The 23,902-nt window shown below is 36.6% G+C and overlaps 1 protein-coding gene across 1 annotated transcript in view; it reads right to left on the bottom strand.

Moving 5' to 3' along the window:
- Window positions 1-18,444, bottom strand: part of LOC139138809 (uncharacterized) — a 42,897-nt gene extending 24,453 nt beyond the window's left edge. The window contains exon 1 of the mRNA XM_070707348.1: window positions 18,010-18,444. Coding sequence (XP_070563449.1) covers window positions 18,010-18,307 — 298 coding nt within the window. The 5' untranslated portion in view covers window positions 18,308-18,444. The remainder of the gene's footprint in view (window positions 1-18,009) is intronic.
- Window positions 18,445-23,902: the final 5,458 nt, after the last annotated feature.

Genomic DNA, 23,902 nt, shown 5'->3' with positions numbered 1-23,902 from the left:
TTGTCGGTCATATCCAAACCAAACTCCTAAAGTTTTAATCGGCTGGTCAGTCCACTTCAGACCAGTAACCGATTTCACACATTTTCTTTTGTTTCTTTCTTTACCCAACCATACACCCTCTGTTTTTCTTTATTTACTTTCAAACCAGACGTTTTCTCGAAGTCATCCATAATTTCCAACGCTTTTACAATCGAATTTTCGTCTTTTATAAATATGGTAGTGTCATCAGCTAATTGGGCTATTTTTGCAACACTCCTGCCACAATTTTTACATGGTAGTGGTATACCCTTTATGTCATCACATTGACGCACTTTGCATGCCAAAACTTCAACACATATAATAAAAATCACAGCGCTCAAAGGGCACCCCTGACGGACTCCTCGAAAAAGTGAAAAGAAATTCGATAACCACCCATTATTTATGATACAACTTTGAACATTGGAGTAAATTACTTTCACCCATCTTCTAAAGTCGGGACCGAAACCAAAACTCTCTAATGTTTTGTGCATAAAGTTCCAATTAATACAATCAAAAGCCTTCTCGAAATCAACGTACAGGACTGCTCCAGGAATATTGTACCTTGAAGTGTAATGATACATGTCTTCGATCAGCCTAACAACTTCACCAACAAAACGCCCTTTAATATATCCTACTTGATCTGTGTTTACAATGTTTGAAATGACTTTTGACACTCTATTTGATAAAACGTGCGTAAGAATTTTATAATCAACACACAATAAGGAAACTGGGCGCCAATTCTTTAAACACTCCAATTCATTTTTCTTGTGTAACAATGAAAGAATACCTCTTTGCTGTGTTATTGACAAACTACCATTCTCAAAAGCTTCATTAAATGAATCAACCATCAAATTGCCTAGTAATGGCCAACATTTACAGTAAAATTCGATGGTAAAACCATCATAACCTGGCGACTTGTTCTTTTTCATCTCGTGTAATACATGGTAACATTCTTCATTAGACACAATACCTTCGCAAACTTGCCTTTGTGATAAACTCAATTCAGGTAGTTGAACATTACGTGTAAAATCTTCAAAAGAAATAGTTTGTGGAATTTCCCTGTACAAGTTGCTGTAAAAATTGACCTCTTCATTTAAGATGGAGTCCAGATCTGACAACAGTGATCCGTCCCCGGCTCTGAGTTTTACAATATTTTTCTTTACATTATTCCTTTTCTCTAACCCTAAAAAGTATTTTGTGCTCTTTTCTCCTTTTTCCACCCAACGTGCTCTTGATCTGATTTGACTACCCTCTGCTTCATTCCGTACAATTTTCTCCAATTCTGCAGAGATTTCTTGATATGAACAGTAACTTTCTTCTGTTGGGTCATAACAAAGTACTTTTTCTTTTTGTTTTAACAATTGCACAAGATCTTGTTTTCTACTACGTTGACATCGACTCTTGTGACAACTATAAGTTACAGTGAAGTGTTTCAAAGATTTCTTAAATAACTCCCATTTTGTTTGTTTGCACACAACGTGTTTATAATTGTCTTCACATTTATCAATAAAAAGGACTAACTTGTTCAAATAAATATTGTCTTCCAAAAGACTATTATTAAATTTCCAGTAATTTGGGCCTTTTTCCTGCTTACTGTACACAAAAGAAAGTTCAACTGCCATATGATCAGTACAACTTGCAGATATTATTTCACATGATGAGGTGTTCTTTTGTATTTCACTGGACACTAGGAAGTAATCAAGACGACTCTGTGTTAGAGGATTCTTTCTCCTCCATGTGTATTGCTTACTGTTAGGGTGTAACTTACGCCAAACATCAAATAAATTACATGAACCAATAAGATTCTTAAAGATATTCTTGCGCTGACATCATCTAAGCCATCACTTCTTTCGCTACTGGAAAACTTGTCTACTTTAGGATTGAGAGATACATTAAAATCGCCACAGATCACAATATTGTCATCGTCAAACATTGCAAGCTTTACATTGTTGTACATAATCTTAAAGAAATTACATTTTGCTATGTGCGATTTGGTGCATAGATATTGAGAAGATAGAACGAAGAACCTTCTAGGCCAATTTTTGTCATAATAAAACGACCATTCTTATCTTTATGGATCTCACTTACTGTAGCTTGAATACTATTTGCGAGCATTATTGTAACTCCACAACTGTGAATCGTGCCGTGACTGTATAAAACCCGACCACCCCATTCTCTACTTCATATTTTCTCATCTCCTGCTTTACTGTATGTTTCTTGTAAACAAATTATATGAAATCCCTTTTTCCGACACCAATTAAAGATAACATTTCGCTTTGTTTTTTCACGTAAACCTCTTACATTAAGTGTAACTATTTTACATGACATAATTTCCAATGTTAAAAAATTACAAAAGTAATACTATGTTTTCCAGATACTTAAATCGACATTGCCCTCACGTGACTGTCCCTTGAACTATCGAGCAAGCCTGACTTATCAGGAGAGTTACTGACCGTTGATGGTGTTCTTGCAAACTCTTTCTCTTCTTCTGTAAGTTTTCAACTGGTGTTGGCGGAGATCTATTCTTCTTCTTTGACCCAAGTCTCGAGAAGAAGCGAGCGATACCATGTCTCTTTTGACTTCTACTGTTTGGTGTTGCTAGAATGCTCTCTTCAGATGGCGATATCAGTTGATCTTTGTTGACTTCCTTCTCTCTTGATACTGCTGTTTTAGGGCTTGGATGTACTGTAGCTGTTGTTGTTAGTTGTCGAGTTGACTGTGTGATATCTTCAATGGCCATATCAATCACTTTCTCTGCCTCTCGCACTCGTCTAGAGTAATTGTCGACAAATTCATCAACTGCTCTTGTGCCAGTGGTTGGAAGTTTTGGACATGTCGCAGCAATATGACCAAGTCTTTTCAGCTGTAACATATCTCTTTCCTTTCGAACAGTCACTACTTCTATTCCAATTTGCTTGCAGTTGTAACATGTCGGTGGTGGACGGTTTGGGCAAGCCCTTGAATCGTGGTCTTCGCTTTGACAAAAACGACATTGATTGGTTGGCCAGTGTAGAAAATTCTGATAGAGTCGGAAATCTTCATACCGTCTTCGTCTCTCTCTAATTGCACAAAATTTGGTATCGGTATCTTGACGGATGTCACATAGCAAAACCTATTGCCGTTGTAATACTTTGTCCCATCCAAAGGGTCAGTGACGGTACAACGGACAACAGGATCAGCTTGCTCACAGTACTTGCTGAGAAATGCGGCTACTGTTGAGTTTGACACATGAAGTGGCACATCGTGAATAGATATTCTAATTTTTGAATTTTGCTGAGTGCTACACATGTTCAACACAACATGCATTCCACCGATATCAATGCCGTATGTCAATAGCTTGTCTCTGCAATTCTCATTCTTTGCATAAATTGTCCACTTTTTTGTTCTTGGAATGTACTGTACGCCGATAATTCCATTTTTACCGACCACCTGTTTACATGCGTGGATAACGTCCATCTCTTTTAGACCCTGAAGTTTTTGGTTGAAAATGCTAAATTGTACCTTGCAATCGTCGCTTTTCAGGATACTGTCTGTATTTTGTGGCGATTCCGTGGTTACCATTGCTTGTTTCTGTGACTGCGCAACTTGTTGATTAGGACTTGTCTTCTGAGTTCGTGGTGTTTTTGACTTTGGTGCTGCTTGTCGTCTTCCACTAGACTTCCTTCCCATGTTGGAAACCAATAACCACTCTTGTACACCCAAAAAGGCATAGAAGAGGATGAAACAGCGAGTAGAACCTCTTTGTTGCAAACACAGACAACTGCAACAAAGTCTACTCAACCAAGAAGAAGTTTTGGTGGCAAAAAAGACGAAACTTGCGGACGAGTTGCACAAGGTAGTTGCCGCTACCTAGCGCATGCGCATCTCCCACCTTAAAATGATTTATCAGATGGAAACTTTTCTGGGTCCAAAAGGTTTTTTTTATCCACCATTGAACTTTTGATGTAGTCCCAACACTGTGTACCAATCCAAATTTCACAAAATCATTGCACAAGCAGTGTCAGAGATAAAGAAATGCCTTGCACAGCAGGAGGTTATCACACATCTGGAACTATGCTGGATGTAAATATCTGATCAGTTCTTTTGAGCCTTACATGGGAAATTTGCAAAAATTGGTCTGCAACAAAAAAATTAACCTCAGATTTGTTTTCTGGATTAAAGTTAACTACAAATTGATATCAAATATGACAGCATTATGTTCTCAGACTTCATTATTGTCTCAAATCATACTCTTGGTTAGTATAGGTCATTTAAGGTTACAGCCTGAGAAAATTGCCTAAAAAATACAAATTTGGGGGTTTCTCAACACTTTGAGCAAAATATTTATCTCATAACACCCCTAGAGACTTTTACAACAAATTGCAAAGCTATCAAACAAGAAGTTTTTGAGAACAAGTTTTCTTGACCAAAAATGACAAAAATTGCCCCAAAAAGGTAATTTTGCTAATTTTGTCATAATTTCCACAGATTACAAAGGTGACACCCTTGCAAACATCCAACCCAAGTTTGAAAACAATTGGGCAAGCGGTTTCAGAGAAGAGGAATTTTAACCAAAAATGAGGAAAATCACAAAAAAATTCAGGAAAAATAAAAAATTCAAGATATCTTCACAAAATACATAATACTGTATGAGGTCCACCTAAGGTACTTGCATACCAATTTTGAAAGCAATCCAAACAGCGGTTCTTGAGTTACTAACTTTTGACCATTTTCACACTTTTTAAGCTCATTTGCATAATTTTGGCAGTGTCAACTTCATTTGAACAAAATTCCATCTACAGCCCTGGATACATCTACAAACCAAATACCAAGCTGAAATGTGCAGCGGTTCTCAAGTTTTTGCAGTGGACGGACATACATACATACATACATACAGACATACAGACATACAGATGCCGACTTATGCTATAAGCTCACATTGGTATTATACCAAATGTGAGCTAAAAATCACATTTTCACATCAAGTAGGGTACGAGCTTATTTGCCACCTGATAATAATAGGGATTTTAGGTCACGTGACATTTGTGTTGAACGTACGCGTGCGATGCAGGTCTCGTCCGAACTTTCGTGTTAATTCTTTAATAGACCAAATAATCAGAGAAAATGATACTGTAGTGTTGAAGATTATTATTTTAACTTCATTTTGGGAAATTTTCACTTTTGTACTACGATAAATGGCAAAGCAGCACGACTACAAACTCACGCATACCAGCGATTTTGGCGTCCATTATGAGCGTTGTGCTGTGACCTCAAATGTCCCGCGAAGGAGATCGAACATATACCTCTTTGATAGGTTCTCCGCATGACTTATTCTGATCGCATCACTATTTTTTAGGGTTGGTACGAAAGTAGAGATCATAGGCTTCATTTTGAGGGGGCGAACGTTAAAATCGGCCGAGAAAAACTCAATCTGTGATCAAACTTTGTGTTTCTTTTGTGTTTTTTTGAAAGAAAATCTTGATTTCCTTAAACGTTCAGCCCCAAAATTAATTTTATGATAAATATTAATTGTAATTCTGCAATAATTACGAGTCTGACGATGCGAAAAATGATGCTTAAGGCCCTTTTTAGCGAGTATGGTTTCACCCAAACTTACATCCGGGCACTCCCAGGAATCACATACAAGTAATCGGCGCTTCGCCGCATGTTCTGTGTCAGGAGGTCTAAGCTGAGTTCCGACGTTCACGATTTTTTGACTTTTTGGAAAAGTTCTTTGTAATTGTTTAATCACACAAAAAAAATTTAAAAAAATTTCGAAGTTCAAATTAAAAAAAAAATCTAAAAAAATATTTTGTTAAATTTAAATCAAGTTCTAAAATGTCACAGATATCAATTGATTGTTTACAGGTATTGTTGTTTATTTGTTTACCTTGTAAACATAAATCTAAATAATTTTTTTCATATATGCAAAGTAAATATGATGGAATATGTTTATCATATTTCTGTTGATGTTCACAATACATAATGCATACAGCGATCAATGTCACAGGTATCATTTGATTTTTTACAGGTATTGTTTATTTGTTTACCTTGTAAACAGTATTCTAAATAACCTTTTTCATTTATAAAAATTAAAAACCATTGAACATTTCATCAGAAATATCCACAAAAAATAAATAGTATTCTAAATAACCTTTTTCATTTATAAAAATTAAAAACCATTGAACATTTCATCAGAAATATCCACAAAAAATTTCATCAATTTTCAATAAGAAATGCTTGAGTTATTGCAAAACGCACAAGAAATTGCAATTCTAGTTTCCTCAAACAATGTTCAAAATGGGGTCACCTGGTTGTTATGATAACTACAGGTGTCTACCATGGCATAATTTCTAAATAGGAAGAAGTTTTTTTTCAAATTCAACAGGACATATTTCTGCATATACTGAACCGATTTTCATCATACAAAATGCAATCAATTGGTCTTGAAGAGAGCTTTCTTTTGATATACAATTTATCATTATTGTAGCTGTCTATCAATTTCATGTAAAATCCCTAATAATAAGGTAATCATCATAAGTTAAGATAACAAGCAATCAGAAAATAGACAGTTTTTAGAGACTGTGACATTTCTACTGAGGGATATGGAAAATGCCAGCCACTTGATGACTATTAGGTTCAGGGGACAAACATGAAATCATATAACAATGGTGTAGTTTTTCTTTCTCATATGTCTATGTGTGTCTTTGTATAAGGTCCTTGACCTTGCTTAGCTGACCCTTTTTATGACCATGTGACTTTTACAGCTCTATCACCACTATAGCCCCCTTTGCCACATTGAGCATATGGCAACTGGGACCTAAATGCAACCAGTGAGACATGTCAAAATGTAATTGACCAAAATCTTCATTTGAAAATATATATGTCAATCTGTTTCTATGCAAGCACATAAATTAATGCATAATAATCAAGATTTTAATGAATTCAGAGTTCACCATAGACAGAATGTGTGCTACAGCCCCTGAATTCAATCAAAATGTCCTTTAAAAAAATTAGGACATAAATTGGACACTCTTACATGTCATCTTGTTGGCCAGACTTGTCACTCCTTGTTGGACTACAATATGCAACTTATGGTTGAGTGGGAATAAACTGACACAACTGCAGTTTGACTAATTTTCATTCTAGAGTATGGAGTTTCAGGTGCACCACATGATGCTTTTTTTTCCATCAGAACTGATTACTTTGACTGGTTTTAAATAAAATATATACAAACAGGGAACACACAGACACACATGTTACTTGACCAATTAAAATTATACTACCACTAGACCCACTCGGCCAATCAGACGCCTGGATTTCAGACAATTATATGGACACATGGACTCTTTATATAAATCACACAGGAACACAAGACAGTGTAGACAAAGATACAACTACCTAACAATAATTTGCCTTAAGCCAATCACACCGTCATATAAGTGAGATAGACAACTCATTTGGTAAGGTTATATGCCATAACATGTCACACAACGTCAACCATACTGACAAATGAATTGCAAGTATTTACGTGTATATCATCAATGTGAATACATAGAAGGCCTGTGAATCAATGTTGTGTGATTTTTTTTTCAACAGTATATCAGTAACATTACAAGATGTGCAATTCTTTCAGAAATCTACTTTGATGGCAATCAAAGTGAAGTTCATAGTGGTCTATTTGAAATGTACATTTACTATACTCTAATATAAATTTGGTTTTGAATCAAGATTTTACCACAGCCAAGGTTCACAGTAACATTTTTATGTCTCTCTTTGACACTTTATCAGAATTCATTCAGTGACAGTGTTGCCAGTACACCACCACCTGTTTACTGCTCTCTGCATTTGACCAGCCAAGTTCTGTTCATGAATTTGGTTCTCATGAGTATTTATGGCATGTGATTTGAAAATGGCTGGTGAGCTGAAAATCACTCTGGTAAAATTACAGGCATGAGTGGTAGGAAAGTGACTCCCCTGAAATCCGTTAAACAAGTGAAATGAAATAAATTAATTATGAAAATGTAGATTGCAATTTCTTCATTGTTTTTTAAAAATAGCGTCAATGACACTGTAGCTCCCATCCTGGACTATTTAGTGTTTGTTCTCTGGTCAGATATTTGAACATGTGTGAAAGGGATAAAGTGCATGAAGTGAAAATACTTAAATGTAATGTACTGGAGACAGTGAAATATGTTTAATGTATTTTTCAGAATATAAAATGGAAAAAATACAGAATTAGATATATCGAATACTGTGATACAACCATTAACTCAACAAGTCATTTACAATGACATAGTCCCCACTTGTAATAGGAGTATTAGTCTTGATGGGCAGGAAAATGTGGTCATTAAGAAGTATCACTGGAGTGTATATGTTGAGATCTATGGGTACATAGGTCTATGTCGTTGTTCCCAATTTGAAACACATGAGGCATGTCTAAGTTATGGTTCTAAATCGGGAAAAAAGATCAGACCTCTAGCAGTATTGGCCAGCCAAGAATACATATGCGCATTATAAATGAGGTACAAGATGTGACATCTTTAGGTCTAATATCCTATCAAAATTGGAGGGTATAGAACTTGTGGTTACTGAGATATGCATATATATGTATAATCAAGGTCAAAGGTCATCAAGGTCACATGACATTTTGAAAAAAAAAATTATATTCCTAATTAATCCCTATATGCCAAAAAATCAGATCTCTAGCTCTATTCGCTTGCCCAGAATTAGATGTGTACATAATGAATGAGGTAAAGCGTGTGTTGTCATAAGGTCTCCCATCCTACTAAATACAAAGGACATAGCACTTGTGGTTACTTATTTATTGACATAAACATATATTTTAGGTAAAAGGTCATCGAGGTCACATGACATTTGGTCAAAAAATTTCTCTCCTATAGTTATCCCTATATACCAAAAATCAGACATCCAGCTCTATTGGCTTGCTCAGAATGAGATATGTGCATAATTATTGAGGTACAGTATGTGGTGTCATAAGGTGTCCAATCATACCATACATGAAGGCTGTAGCACTTGTGGTTACTGAGTTATGGACAAATATGTATATTTGAGGTCAAAGGTCACCGAGGTCACGTGACATTTTGTCAAAAAAATTGTATTGCTAAGTTATCCCTATATACCAAAAATCAGACCTCTAGCTCTATTGGCTCACTCAAAATTAGATATGCGGATAATAAATGAAGTACAATATGTAACGTCATAAGGTGTCCCATCATACCATACATGAAGGCTGTAGCACTTGTGGTTACTGAGTTATGGACAAATATGTATATTTGAGGTCAAAGGTCACCGAGGTCACGTGACATTTTGTCAAAAAAATTGTTTGCTAAGTTATCCCTATATACCAAAATTCAGACCTCTTGCTCTATTAGCTCGCTCAAAATTAGATATGTGCATAATTAATGAGGTACAATATGTGGCGTCATAAGGTGTCCCATCATACCATATATGAAGGGTGGTAGCACTTGTGGTTACTGAGTTATGGACAAATATGTATATTTGAGATCAAAGGTCATCAAGGTCACATGACATTTTGTCAAAATATCCGAGATATCTGCATGAACGGATGGACTCACGGATGGACGAACAGACGGACATGACCCAATCTATAAGCTCACTGGACTTCATCCGTGGGGACTAAAAATTGTGTCACTGCATCCTTTTTGCAATATGAATACGATGAGAAACTAATTTTTATTTTTCGTGGCCTTATACATGGGCGTCTATGGAGATCTGCCTTATAGATGGGAGTCTATGGATGTGTAAACTAAAAATATGCAAATTTCACCACGATTTGCCCAAATTTGGAAAGGTCACTCCTATGCACTTCCATACCAAGTTTCAAATCAATCGGACTTGTGGTTTCAGAGAAGAAGATTTTTTGACAAAAATGGGAGAAAATTACCAAAAAACTCATGAAAAAAGCAAGTCCAAGATACTAACCCAAGATGTGCACAATCATTTCATGTCAGCCAAAAGTACTTACATGCTAATTTTTCATGTAATCTGCTCAGTGGTTATTGAGTTTTTTAAATTTTGACTGTTTTTACATTTTTTCACTTAATTTGCATATTTTTGGCAATGACAACTTCATTTGAACAAAATCTCATCTACAGCCCGTCATCAATCTACACACCAAATATCAAGATGAAATGTGCAGCGGTTTTGGAGTTTTTGATGTTGACGGACAGACATACAGACATACAGACATACAGACACACAGACATACAGACATACAGACATTTCCCTAGCCTATAAGAATAGCTTCCATTGCCATATATACATATGGCTATGGGAGCTAAAAATCCTATGATAGAGAAATCTTTTCCCTTGTACTCTGAATAAACTTTTTTGTTTTGAATCAAGATTTTACCACAGCCAACTTAACAGTAACATTTTCACATAACTCTTAGACACCTCCATCAGGATTCATCCAGCGTTGCTAAAGGACAGATCTGATTTGTACAGAAAACTATTTTTTTCATAAACCAGATATGAACTGAATATGCTCACGTGTTTCACAACAGGTTCATTAATAGTCAGTAAACAGACTAGAAAATTTTAGCATACTTACAGAACAACTTGACATACTAATGTGACCCTTGAATGGAAGGAATGACTTTGAGTTTGACAAAATTACAAACTTATTTATCAAGCATTGAAATTGACTGCTGGTGACTCGACATGTATTGACATTTATCAGACACCTTTGACCTGTCTCAACGAGCAAGGAGATGTTATGCAACATTTGCAGACCTCAGGATAATCACTAACCAAAACACAAGTACAAAGACAGACATTGTATATTCTCAGAGCAGTTCAATTGAGCAAACGACCCGGAAGACAGACTTCTGATAAGACTAGATGTGTATACGGTCTACTGCCAGAGTAGCTATCTCTGACGAGGATTTATTGTATTATGTTTTTCAATATTCCTCTCAATAAACCCAATTCATACCAATATAATCGACACCCGTGTGAGGCGTGTAATAAGAACAATCAGTTATCTGTTATATCATTATATGGAGCAGGTTTCAGCAACTTTCGCACAGTACTTTCAGAGTTAAATCACTAATTACAAAACTTTATTTAATATGTAAATGAGCTAATTATTAACTTGACACGCCAAATGCTTCTCAGTACAATTAAATATTTATCAGAACAATATCTGTAGTAAGTTTCATCAAATATAATGCTGTAATTTTGGAGTAATATCACTAATTACAAAGTTCATTAAATATGCAAATGAACCCTTACTTAACTCCACACAGCTAAATGCTTTACACCACAAATAGCTATCTGTCGGATCAGTATCTGCAGCAGATTTCATCACATTTGGTCCAGTTATTTCGGAGTTATATGACTAATTACAAAACTTCATAAAATATGCAAATGAGCTATTTGCTAACGTGACACGGCCAAACGCTTGTCAGTACAATTAGATATTTATCAGATCAATATCTGTACAAGATTTCACTGACTTGATTGCCGTAATTTGAGAGTTATATACCTAATTACGAACCCTTAATTAATTTCACACTACTAAATGCTTTACACTACAGTTAGATATCAATCGGATCAGTATCTGCAGCAGATTTCATCACATTTGGTCCAGTTATTTCGGAGTTATATGACTAATTACAAAACTTCATAAAATATGCAAATGAGCTATTTGCTAACGTGACACGGCCAAACGCTTGTCAGTACAATTAGATATTTATCAGATCAATATCTGTACAAGATTTCACTGACTTGATTGCCGTAATTTGAGAGTTATATACCTAATTACAAAGTTCATTAAATATGCAAATGAACCCTTAATTAATTTCACACTACTAAATGCTTTACACTACAGTTAGATATCAGTCGGATCAGTATCTGCAGCAGATATCATCACATTTGGTGAAGTTATATCGGAGTTATATGACTAATTACAAACCTTCATAAAATATGCAAATGAGCTATTTATTAACTTGACACTGCCTAATGCTTCTAAGTGTAATTAGATATGTATCAGATCAATATTTGTTGCAAGTATAATCAAGTTTGGTGCAGGAATTTCAGAGTTATCTCACTAATAACAAAAGTTCATTAAATATGCAAATGAGAAGATAATTGACATGACACTCACAGTATCATCATAATGTTCTTAGATTGTCATCTGTGAAAAGTTTCATGAAATTTTGTGCAGTATTTCTTGATATATGTCTACACTGTCATTACCGTCTCCATAGGGAAACCATTGTATGGAAAAAATGATATTGCATAACTTCATTAATATGCAAGCCACACTAACCAAAATCTAATCAGTTCTTGCAAGTAGCATATGGTACCTGTATACCAAATCTGACTTGAATCCGTTCAGGCGTTTTTGAGTTATCGTGTAAACAGACAGACAGACACACACACACACACACACACACACTAACACACACACACACACACACACGGACAGACAGACAGACATCGCTATGACATTAGCCAACGTGTTTACACACGTGAGCTAAAAAGTCCTTTGCTCTCCTTGTCCAATGTCTTCACAAGCTAGTACAAATAAACGAGAACTAAAATTGTACTTCTTGTTCCCTAAGTGTAAGATGTGCCAAATATTACATTAAAAATATGATATACACAAATATCACCTAGATAGTAGAATTTTGGAATTGATATTTACCATTTAAAGTTTGCTGCTTTTTAAGAGCATGAAGTATTGGTAAAATTATCAATTTTCTGCTAATCAAATGATGACAGGTCAATCAATATTAAAAAATTTAAAATAACACTGCTTTTGCTGTACTGAAAGTCAAACTGTAAAATGATACCCTGTAGAATCAAACAACTATCACAGGACTTGCTGCTTTACTTGTAGCTGTCATAGGATCACACAATTTTGCCATTAATAAGCTATTTACCCCCACTAAGCATAATAATTTTGAATGTTTTTATTACACATGTTTCACGACAATGACAGAAATAGACGAAATTTATCGGAATTATGTCACGCCAATTTTATACGCACTATGTCGCCTGGAATAGGTGTTCCAGATAGTGTTCCAAAACGACACCCGGGTCGATCCGATTGTGCGCGTTCACTTCAGTTTGGGAAAAATGCACTGAAAATGATCAAACATGTTGGATGATGACAAACAGAACAATATATGGTGCATTTGAAACTCTACACTGCTGCAAAATTAGTAACAATGTCAAGCAAATGTTTTATGAACAGTGTCAAGGATATCAAATACCAGTCTCACAAGTAAAAACATGGGAGCAAGCTCGAGACACAGGGGGCGCGATCTCCAATGATGATGAATTATGTTTAAAAATGAAGAAAAATAAAAATATTTTTGGACTCAGTAAATTTGTTGTTGTTGTTGTTGTTATTATCAACGTACGGTCAAAGCACGTTAGTCCTTCTCAATCATACTCAAACATTTTTTACCTCTTACCAATGAAAAGTCAACAAATCAGCAGGTTTTACAGCCCATCGTGTGGTCTCTTACATTCAAGATTTAAAAGAACCCGCGTTAGATAAGTCCTCGTGGGCGAATTTCAAATTGACCCAATAGCAGAGCCTGTACTGAACTAGTTGGCACGGCCTCATTCAACAACAACAACAACAACAAATTTACTGAGTCCAAAAATATTTGTATTTTTCTTCATTTTTAAACATAATTCATCATCATTGGAGATCGCGCCCCCTGTGCTCAAGATGTCACACCCGATATCCGTTCACGGGTCATTTAGCGCCATGCCATGTTGAAAGATGATAACCTTTGTGCTTTTTGTTAACACATAACCTCAGGGATTACCCTGGCTCAAGAACGGCATGAGATAAAATCGCACATGAAAAAAAACAGTGGGAGAATTTCAAAGTCTGTGGGAACCGGACCTAACTTTCCCTGATTTTCTGCATATTGGTTAATTTGCATAACAATACACTCAGTGAGACAGTTTTCGGACGACCTCAGTTTTCAGACATTTGATGACATGCTGTTCGTTATACGCCCTTCGCTCCGTTTTGATAGCGTTTTACAAGTCATGCTACAGCATATTAAGTCAGGTGACGCTACCATCCCGTTTTGGATTTTTTTGGGGGTAAAAGCTATTTCAGGCGCTACAAACTTGGTGAAGTTAGCCACACCGTACAATACGAGGTGTAGAACGCAACACACAGGGACAGCCCGTGTCCGATATCTAGAAGCGCTATACACGTTGAAATATAGTTGCGTCGTCCATGGATTAAACGTAACTAATTATCACGAAATATTTCCACATAGTTTTCTAAACACATCGAAATTGAAAATCGGGGTTCGAAGTTTCAAAATATCAATATTTAGCCCCTTATCACATTCAAAATACGACGTCCGATTACTGCGATAGTAGTCCGATACACGCGCTCAACATTGGGCAAAAATTGGCAACTTTGACCCCCCTAAATGCCACTTCTCTCGGTGTTAACAGTTTGAGGATAAACACAAAGTTTCAAAGGGTATGGATAAGATTTCGTTGTGCTCGTCATTTATGAAACGGCTTTTGGCGAAATTCACTACCCTGTCCGAAAACTGTCATTTTGAGTGTAGTTGTAATCGGAGGCGGTCGAATCCATACGTTCCAGTGCGGGAGTAACGGAAGTACAGTAGTCCAGAATAGTGCATTTTCGTTTTTTCTTCGCACTACCACTCGTACTGGACACAAATATTCCTTCGAAAGTGCCATTTTGAGCTACGACAACACACTGTACATCAGCAATGAACACTTGCTGTATCGACTCCAATGATTTGTCAATGAACGCAAAACTTCCTGTTGGCAACCAATCACAAACGCTGTTGAAACGGGTAACTCTGCAACAGCTTTTTTCTAGCGTAATTATAGCGCTCTCTACGGCGACACAATGAGTGGTTCTGTACTGAAAACCGGCCAAATGTTACCGATGAATTTAGATCGCGTAAAGGTATCACGTACGCGCCATTTGAATTATCGGCGCGACTTTTTTGCCCAATTGATTTTCTGATTGCGATTTTTCTGATTTTTGAGCGTAAATATCGCGTTATCGCCCCCCAAAGTGATCCCTGAACCTACTAACAAGCTGTTCGTGCCCAAGAATGTCCTCGACAACAAAAAACTAACGTTCTATTTTCCACCATATATCAAATTGTAGAAGGGGTAAACCATCTACAAACTTGTGTTGTTTATCGAAGAAAATGAACGATTGACTTATAAACATACACCCTTTTTCGTGCCGCCATTTTTGTTATAATATGCGTGACGTCACAGCTCTTTTTAAAACCCGCATTAAACATAGTGCAGGGCATTTTTCACTGTTGTACGGCACAGCACAGAAGCCAAATATTTTGTTAAATTGTGTACGAAAGATTACCCGCAATGAGAACTCAACTTATATATCCCGGGTGCACAGAAATAGATTTTCGAGACAAGTCACAATAAATTGACAAAGCGTAAAGTATGTAAATCTAAAACTATCAAGCAAAATGTGAAGATACGGTCCTACTAATAACTGCCCGTGACTGCCTGTAGCTGCCTGAGCACTGCCCGAGGAAAAAGTGGGCCGAATTTCGCCCATTTTAACACTAGGCCAAGAGGTTCAGTTTATATCATACCCAGCCAACCAAAAATATCATTGATTTGGCGTTAACCTGATGTTTTCTCCAGCGGTTTTGGAACTTAGAAGACACTGGGCTTGAAGGACGTCGCCAGCTTGATAGTGAGGTCATACCATTCAGTCCGAGAGGTGCTACAATAACCTCACCGAGTGCGTACAGCTTGACAGCCTACCACCCCTTGCACTGAATGGTATGATCTCACAATCAAGATGTGGATGTTTTTCTAGTCGAAAGCCCCCAGAAAGCCCGGCGTCTTTTGGGTTCTAAACCGCTACAGAAAAACACCAAATCAATGATATTTTTGGTTAGCCAGGCATAATATAAGTTCAAGCTATTGGCTTAGTGTTAAAATTGGCGAAATTTGGCCTACTTGCTCCTCGGGCAGTTCTCATGCAGTCCTCGGGCAGCTACGGGCAGTCACGGGCAGTAATTAGGGACAGATAATTAGATCTTGGGAGGGAGGTGGTCAAAAACAGAAAAAAAAAATTTCAGAGCAGAAAGTTAGGAAAAAAATAATCTTCAAACTAGTTTGCAAAAAAAAATAAATAAGAAGACAAGTGCATAAAAAAATCTGCAAAATTCTTTAAAATCTTGAATTTTTTTTTAGATTTTACTGACAGGAAGCAACTTTCTGTATTTTTAGTACATCCTCCAGGCACATTTTTAATTTTAATTTATACATTTAGAGTGACTGTATCCCTTATACTGGAAGTTGTGATTATCTTATCTTTTCAGGACTATTGTATTCTGATCACTTGAAAATTGTAAAATTATAGAGCCTGTTTTCTACTTGTTTCCTGCGTACAAACCAAGCAGGTACACTAGGTAAAACATTGAAACTATGGTATAGTTGTCAAGATAGAAAGTTATATTTGCCTTTTAAGATCAAGGTAAACAGATGCAGGCCACATCAGGTTCATTTTTTTTCTCAGCATTTTATTGCAATGATGAATGCAAGAATTTAATGACACCTTGTGCCTCATCACGTGTTCTTCGTTCATCTGATAAATGCCTTCTGCACACACCTAGATGGTATCTAACAACCTATGGTCGCCGCTCCTTCTCTGTAGCAGCTCCTGTCCTTTGGAACTCTTTGCCCCTGGACCTAAAAACCTCTCCCAATGTCAACATTTTCAAAAGACGCTTAAAGACTTACATCTTCCAGAGAGCATTTTGATTGTAACTCTAAGCGCCATTGAGCATTGTCTAACTTTGGATTTTAGGCGCTATACAAATTTTCTAGATAGATAGATAGATAGAAGAATGGGTGAACAAGTAGAAACACCTCAATAATGATAAAACAACATATCAAGTCATTATGTATTATTTTGCTTTTAAAAAGGCATTTTCAATTCTTTTTTCTCAAAAAACAGCCTCAAAATACAACATCAACACATTTCTTAACATTCAACAATACACTGCGTAGAATGCCATCTATCCAACAAATCCCAACACAAAAACACACAAAAGAGTTGAACTTTGAAAGTTTCTCGATAGCAAATACTGAATAAATCTGCATGAATAATCGTTTGTGTGTAGCAAATGCTGAATGACAATTATCTGAAGAATTTTTCCACCAGAAATTGGACAAGCCCTTTCAGAGAATACAGCTTTTTTGACCATGAATGGCATAAGTTGCCCTAAAAAGACAAATATTGACATTTCACATCTATACACATCCAATCAATTTGGACATGCTGCTACAGAGAAATAGATGTTTTGATCAAAAAAGGGCAACAATTACTCTAAAACACAAATATGCAAATTTCACTATATTTTGCAAACAGCTTCTCAGCTTGTCAAAATCAATTTTAAATCATGAGATATGCATGTTTGGTGGGATGAATGTAGGCATTTCACCACGCAGAAGAAAGGGAAGCCAGGAAACCAAAATAGTCAATTTTCAAAACTATAGGAAGCTACTGAGGAGCAAGAAGACCATGTTTCAAAGGATCGACCGGAAGATGTGTAATCTGAAAAAAAATGCTCCCCAAGTGCCACCAAATAACACCATTTTAATCTCTATTTTTCAAAAGCTCCAACGGCAGGAGGGGGATATCCCCCTCCTGACCTCCCCCCCCCCCCCGTGACCGCTTGCCCTCTTTATCCTCAAAAAGCAACAAACTAAAAAAAAATTATAAATCTGAGAATTTTCTCTGAAAAAATTTGCACAGCTAATCTCAATTGGAAAAAAAAATTTTAGAAATTTACAATAGTTAAAAAAAAAATTTCACAATTTCATTGTGACCACCCCCTCCCAAGATCTAATGGTCCATCCCTTAGTAGGACCCGTGAGATTCGCTTTACTCAAGAAACTAAAGGTCAAAAGCAATAATAGCTGTCGAATATGAAGCCCGCCACCTACCTTGCAGTTTGTTAAATACACTCCGTTTGAAATCGTCATCGACAGATATACTTTTTACGTCTCCTTTCCCGGGCTCGAACAGCCACTGTATCACTGGCATAATTCTACTCTCTATGGATCTTAACTCAAAGTAGGCCAACCTTGAGTCAGTATCATCAGTTGATACTAAGCCACGATACGGTGAAAAATCAAGCCAAAAGGGAGGAAAAGCTGATGGGACCCAATTTAGTTTTCTCGGTTGTTCTAACGTCCACATTGACGCTGGAAGCCTTCCACGAGCTGGGCACTCTCCACACATTCCAGTACACTCACTGCTACTGAACGTATACCTCGGGGATTTGGATCGGGTGCTATATGTCGAAGAAACACTGTCGCCAGATACATTTCGTCGTCGGCGGGTTCGTCGTTTAAAACTTGGCAGATTGCGATCGCTCTCTCTGAATCCTGGGAAATATACAGGATCAAGTACTTGGGATGTGGATGGTAACGAAGAAACACTGCCGCCAGATACATTTCGTCGTCGGCGGGTTCGTCGTTTAAAAAGTTTGCAGATTGCGATCGCTCTCTCTGAATCCTGGGAAATATACAGGATCAAGTACTTCGGATGTGGATGGAGACTCGGCCATGCTGGAATCTGAGACCTCGGACCAGCTCGATTCGGAGCATGTGGACTCGAGCCTTGCCATGGTGTATCAGTACGTCGTGAGTCATGGATGAAAATACCTTCTCCCACCACAGTGACGTCATCACCGAAAACAGAACGAGGTCAAGACGACTGCGCTGTGCTACTTTTCTGTTTCTGATAGGGGTAGTACGTATGGAACGCCGTTGCTGCCTTCTGAGGTTTATTTGCTAAATTTGATATCTCAAAAATATATTTCATTTTCTCCCAAAGTCCATGGCCACGACCCCACGACTGGTCGTGAAGGAAAAACTTTGAAAATATACTTTATTTTCTCCCGACATGCATCGGTACGACTCCACGACCGGTCGTGAGGGAAAAACTTTGAAAATATACTTTATTTCCCTCCATGTATATGATCACGACCCCACGACCGGCCGTGAAGGAAGAATTTCAAAAAATACTTTATTGTCTCTCCATGTGCATCGTCACGACCCCACGACCGGTTTCCAAGGAAAGACTTTAAAAAAAATACTTTATTTTCTCTCAGTGACCATGGCCACGACCCCACGACTGGTTCTGAAGGAAAAACTTCGAAAAATACGTTATTTTTTCTCCCGGCAACCCTACAACCCTACGACCGCTCACGGGGGAAAAACATTGAAAATATACTTTATTTTCTCTCCATGTGCATGGTCACGCCCCCACGACCGGCCGTGAAGGAAAAAACATTGAAAAAATACTTTATTTTCTCTCAGTGTCCATGGCCACAACCCCACGACCGTCCTGAAGGAAAAACTGCGAAAATATACTTCACTTTACCTCCATGTGCATGGTCGCGACCCCACGACCGGTCGTGAGGTAAAAACTTTGAAAAACTACTTTATTTTCTCTCCATGTATATGGTCACGACCCCACGACTGGCCATGAAGGAAGAACTTCGAAAAATACTTTATTTTCTCTCCATGTGCATCGTCACGACCCCACGACCGTTCTGAAGGGAAAACTTTGAAAAATACTTTATTTTATCCCAACATGCATCGCCACGACCCCACGACCGGTCCTGAAGCAAAAACTTCGAAAAATACTTTATTTTCTCTCGATGTTTATTCCCACGACCGGTCGTGAAGAAAAAACGTTAAAAGAATACTTTTTGTTCTCTCCGTGTGCATCGCCAGGACCCCGCTATCAGACCGGCCGTGATCGAAAAATCCTCCGTATCACGTACGACTTGGTGTCTCATAATAAAACTGAGCAAATTTAAATACATTTTATTTTCCCTCGAACTCAATGCAACATCCGGGTATTGTTTAGACACATTTTTAACACAGCGCATTTTTTCATTTTGCAGTAATTCGCGACTGTAAACAGTCGTACGACTGGTCGTATAGCGTGCTCATTAAAATCGTTGGTTCATTTTGAGCCGGGTATCATAAAGGTGGTATCAATACCGGTATATCATAAGGCGCTGTTATTATATAATAAGGTGACAACAATAAATGATTTAGTAATGCCTTTATATGATCAGGTAGTGTCAATATATGATTTGGTGACGCCTTTATATTATATGGTGGTATCAATATATCATAAGGTGCTGTTATTATATAATTAGGTGACATCAATATATGATTTAGTAATGCCTTTATATGATTAGGTTGTGTCAATATATGATTAGGTGACGCCTTTATATTATATGGTGGTATCAATATATCATAAGGTGCCCTTAATATATGATTAGGTGACATCAATATATGATTAGGTCGTGTCAATACACGAATAGGTGTCGCCTTTATATTATGTGGTGGTGTCAATATATCATAAGGTGCCCTTAATATATGATTAGGTGACATCAATATATGATTAGGTCGTGTCAATACACGAATAGGTGTCGCCTTTATATTATGTGGTTGTGTTAATATATCAGAAGGTTCCATAAATATATAATTAGGTGACATCCATATATGATTTAGTAATGCCTTTATATGATTAGGTCGTGTCAATATATGATTAGGTGTCGCCTTTATATTATGTGGTTGTGTTAATATATCAGAAGGTTCCATAAATATATAATTAGGTGACATCCATATATGATTTAGTAATGCCTTTATATGATTAGGTCGTGTCAATATATGATAAGGTGCTGCTATTATATAATAAGGTGACATCAATATATGATTATGTCGTGTCAATACATGATTAGGTGTCGCCTTTATATTATGAGGTTGTGTCAATATATCATAAGGTGCTGTTATTATATAATTAGATGACATCAATATATGATTTAGTAATGCCTTTATATGATTAGGTAGTGTCAATATATGATTAGGTGACGCCTTTATATTATATGGTAGTATCAATATATCATGAGGTGCTGTTATTATATAATTAGATGACATCAATATATGATTTAGTAATGCCTTTATATGATTAGGTAGTGGCAATATATGATTAGGTGACGCCTTTATATTATATGGTGGTATCAATATATCATAAGGTGCTGTTATTATATAATTAGATGACATCAATATATGATTTAGGAATGCCTGTATATGCTTAGGTCGTGTCAATATATGATTAGTGACGCCATATATTATATGGTGGTATCAATATATCATAAGGTGCTGTTATTATATAATTAGATGACATCAATATATGATTTAGTAATGCCTTTATATGATTAGGTAGTGTCAATATATGATTAGGTGACGTCTTTATATTATATGGTGGTATCAATATATCATAAGGTGCTGTTAATAGTCGCGCCAGCGGCTTACTGACTACGCATGCGCGTATTCATAATATACTATGCGAGTAACCGGAAGTGTACCCTTCTTTCGTGGGCGCCGCCATGTTTTTTTGAGTGCTCGTAAATAAACAAATCCAAAACGTGCTCTCTATTATTTTATAACATGCCATTAATAAAATATATCTTTTTATTAGCGAGTAATTATTATTATCCACCCTGTCGCTGATACAAAATTTCTTATCACGCCTAAAAATTAACAGAAGAGAGAAAACTGTCGTGCATATGAACGAGAACATTCGCAAAGAATGCTGGGATTGAATCTTAGAACGGCGCCCTCTGTGTCAATAACTATGTGCAAAATTTACCCGTTTTTAGAAGTAACGCTGGTTTTCAGCTTACAATATCGGAAGTTTGGCGGTACAGTTACTATTGCAAAGTTAATGATGGCACAATACGTCCCTTGTTAAACACAATAGATAGTAATCATGGTAAAAATTGCAAATTTATGTCAAACTTTTTACACATAACAGAAAATCTATACCTACAGGGTCTGACATCGTGTACGTGAACTGTCATCAGGGGTAAACCGGTCATACTTGTACAAACGTATATAGAAAGTAACAATTAATTCTATTTTATTCTTTATGATTACTAATCATGAATCGATACAAATAACATTTTTAATCTCAACGCCTGGCGCGACACCAAGGGCTGAGCCCTATATAATATTAATATATTAGATGACATCAATATTCCAATTGAGTTGAGTTGAGTTGAGTTTATTTCATCAGATGAAAATACTATACATAACAAGAAAAGAGGAATGTTTACATAAACTTCAATCTGATGGGGTCACGGAAATAGTTCAATCAGAACTAGTCTCAACCGTGACCAGTGTAGCTATAATTATCTGTTTAAATTAATACAAAGACGTGACTGTGTACATATTATAAAGAATACAAATCTGGGTAGAAAGAAATTAATTGATTATACATAAAATCTGTTAATGGACAATATTCGTGTACAAATAAACTAGCTGATATAAAATAATACATTTTATTAGTAAAATGGTAAACCAGAAACAGGAGGTTTAATGGTCAATACATGTAGTGGAAGATCATGCATGATCCACTAATGATGAAGTAGATGGACTTTCAAAGTTTGTTTAAATGTATGTCTACAATTTATACGTTAATATGAGTGGGGAGTGAATTCCAAAAACTTGTTGCTGCATACCTTATTTGGTGTTTACTTAGTGAGAGGTTGATCTGTGGTTGGTAAAAGTTGTCTTGAGTAGAAAAACGGGTAGGATAGTCATGGGGAATTGTGTCGACGTAACGACCTTTGTCTTGGCATAGTTGTCATGTAACAGTCAAATACAAAAACGCAGGTGTGAAATTTACAAAGTTTAAAATGTCTAAAATACAAAGCTGTTTGAATAAAGGGGCAGAGTGGGCACGGTAATCAGAGAAGGTGATCAGGCGAGTAATTTTCTTTTGGAGTAAATGCAATGGCTCAAGGTAAGTCGTAAAAGTATTGCCCCAGATTCAATACAATAGGAGATTTGTGGCAGAATAAGCGAGTTGTACAACAGAAGCAAGACATTCTAGGTACAAAGTGACGAAGTTGTGAAATTATACCAACCTTCGGGGAAATACTTTTGATAACTTTCTGCATGTGCGCCTTCCACGTAATATTTTCATCAAGGGTGACTCCCAGATAAGTTGCAGAAGGAACACTTTCTATTTTATTGCCATCAATATCTAGGGTCTCATTAGCAGTAACATGTTTACCTGATGTTTTAATAATCATATAGTTTGTTTTATCAATATTAATTGTAAGTTTATTTGCCCGACACCAATTACAAACCTCATGGAAGTCAGAATTTATGTGCATAAAGTCAATTTGGTTGCTATCAATAAACTTGAACAAATTGGTGTCGTCTGCAAAGAGACGAAACTGGAACCTATTAGTAGAATTAGCGATATCATTGATATAAATTAAAAATAAAACTGGACCGAGTATTGAACCCTGTGGGACGCCACATTGGATCTGAGAGTAAGGAGATGTAACATTGTTGATGTTGACAAATTGCTGACGGGATGTCAAGTAATTCTGAAACCACTGTAATGGAACACCTCTGATGCCATAGTGGCGCAGTTTATGAATCAAGATATCATGATTGATGGTGTCGAAGGCTTTTTTAAAATCGATGAATATTCCAAAGGTGAGAGAACCTTTATCTAGACAGTTGCTAATATCAGTGACTAAGTCTATGAGGGCCAATTTCGTGTTATAACGTTTGCGGAACCCAAACTGTGTCTCAATAAGTATGTGTTTTTCTTCAAGATAGCGGATAATTTGTTTGTTCACAATTGACTCGATAATTTTGCTGAAAGTTGGGAGAATTGAGATGGGTCTGTAATTGCTAACATTTTCATTTTCATTTTCATTATGATTTAGTAATGCCTTCATATGATTAGGTAGTGTCAATATATGATTTGGTGACGCCTTTATATTATGAG

Source organism: Ptychodera flava, chromosome 1, assembly GCF_041260155.1.
Source record: "Ptychodera flava strain L36383 chromosome 1, AS_Pfla_20210202, whole genome shotgun sequence".
Lineage (NCBI taxonomy): Eukaryota > Metazoa > Hemichordata > Enteropneusta > Ptychoderidae > Ptychodera > Ptychodera flava.
Note: the sequence above shows the minus strand (reverse complement) of the source record. Positions and strands in the feature narration are given on the sequence as shown.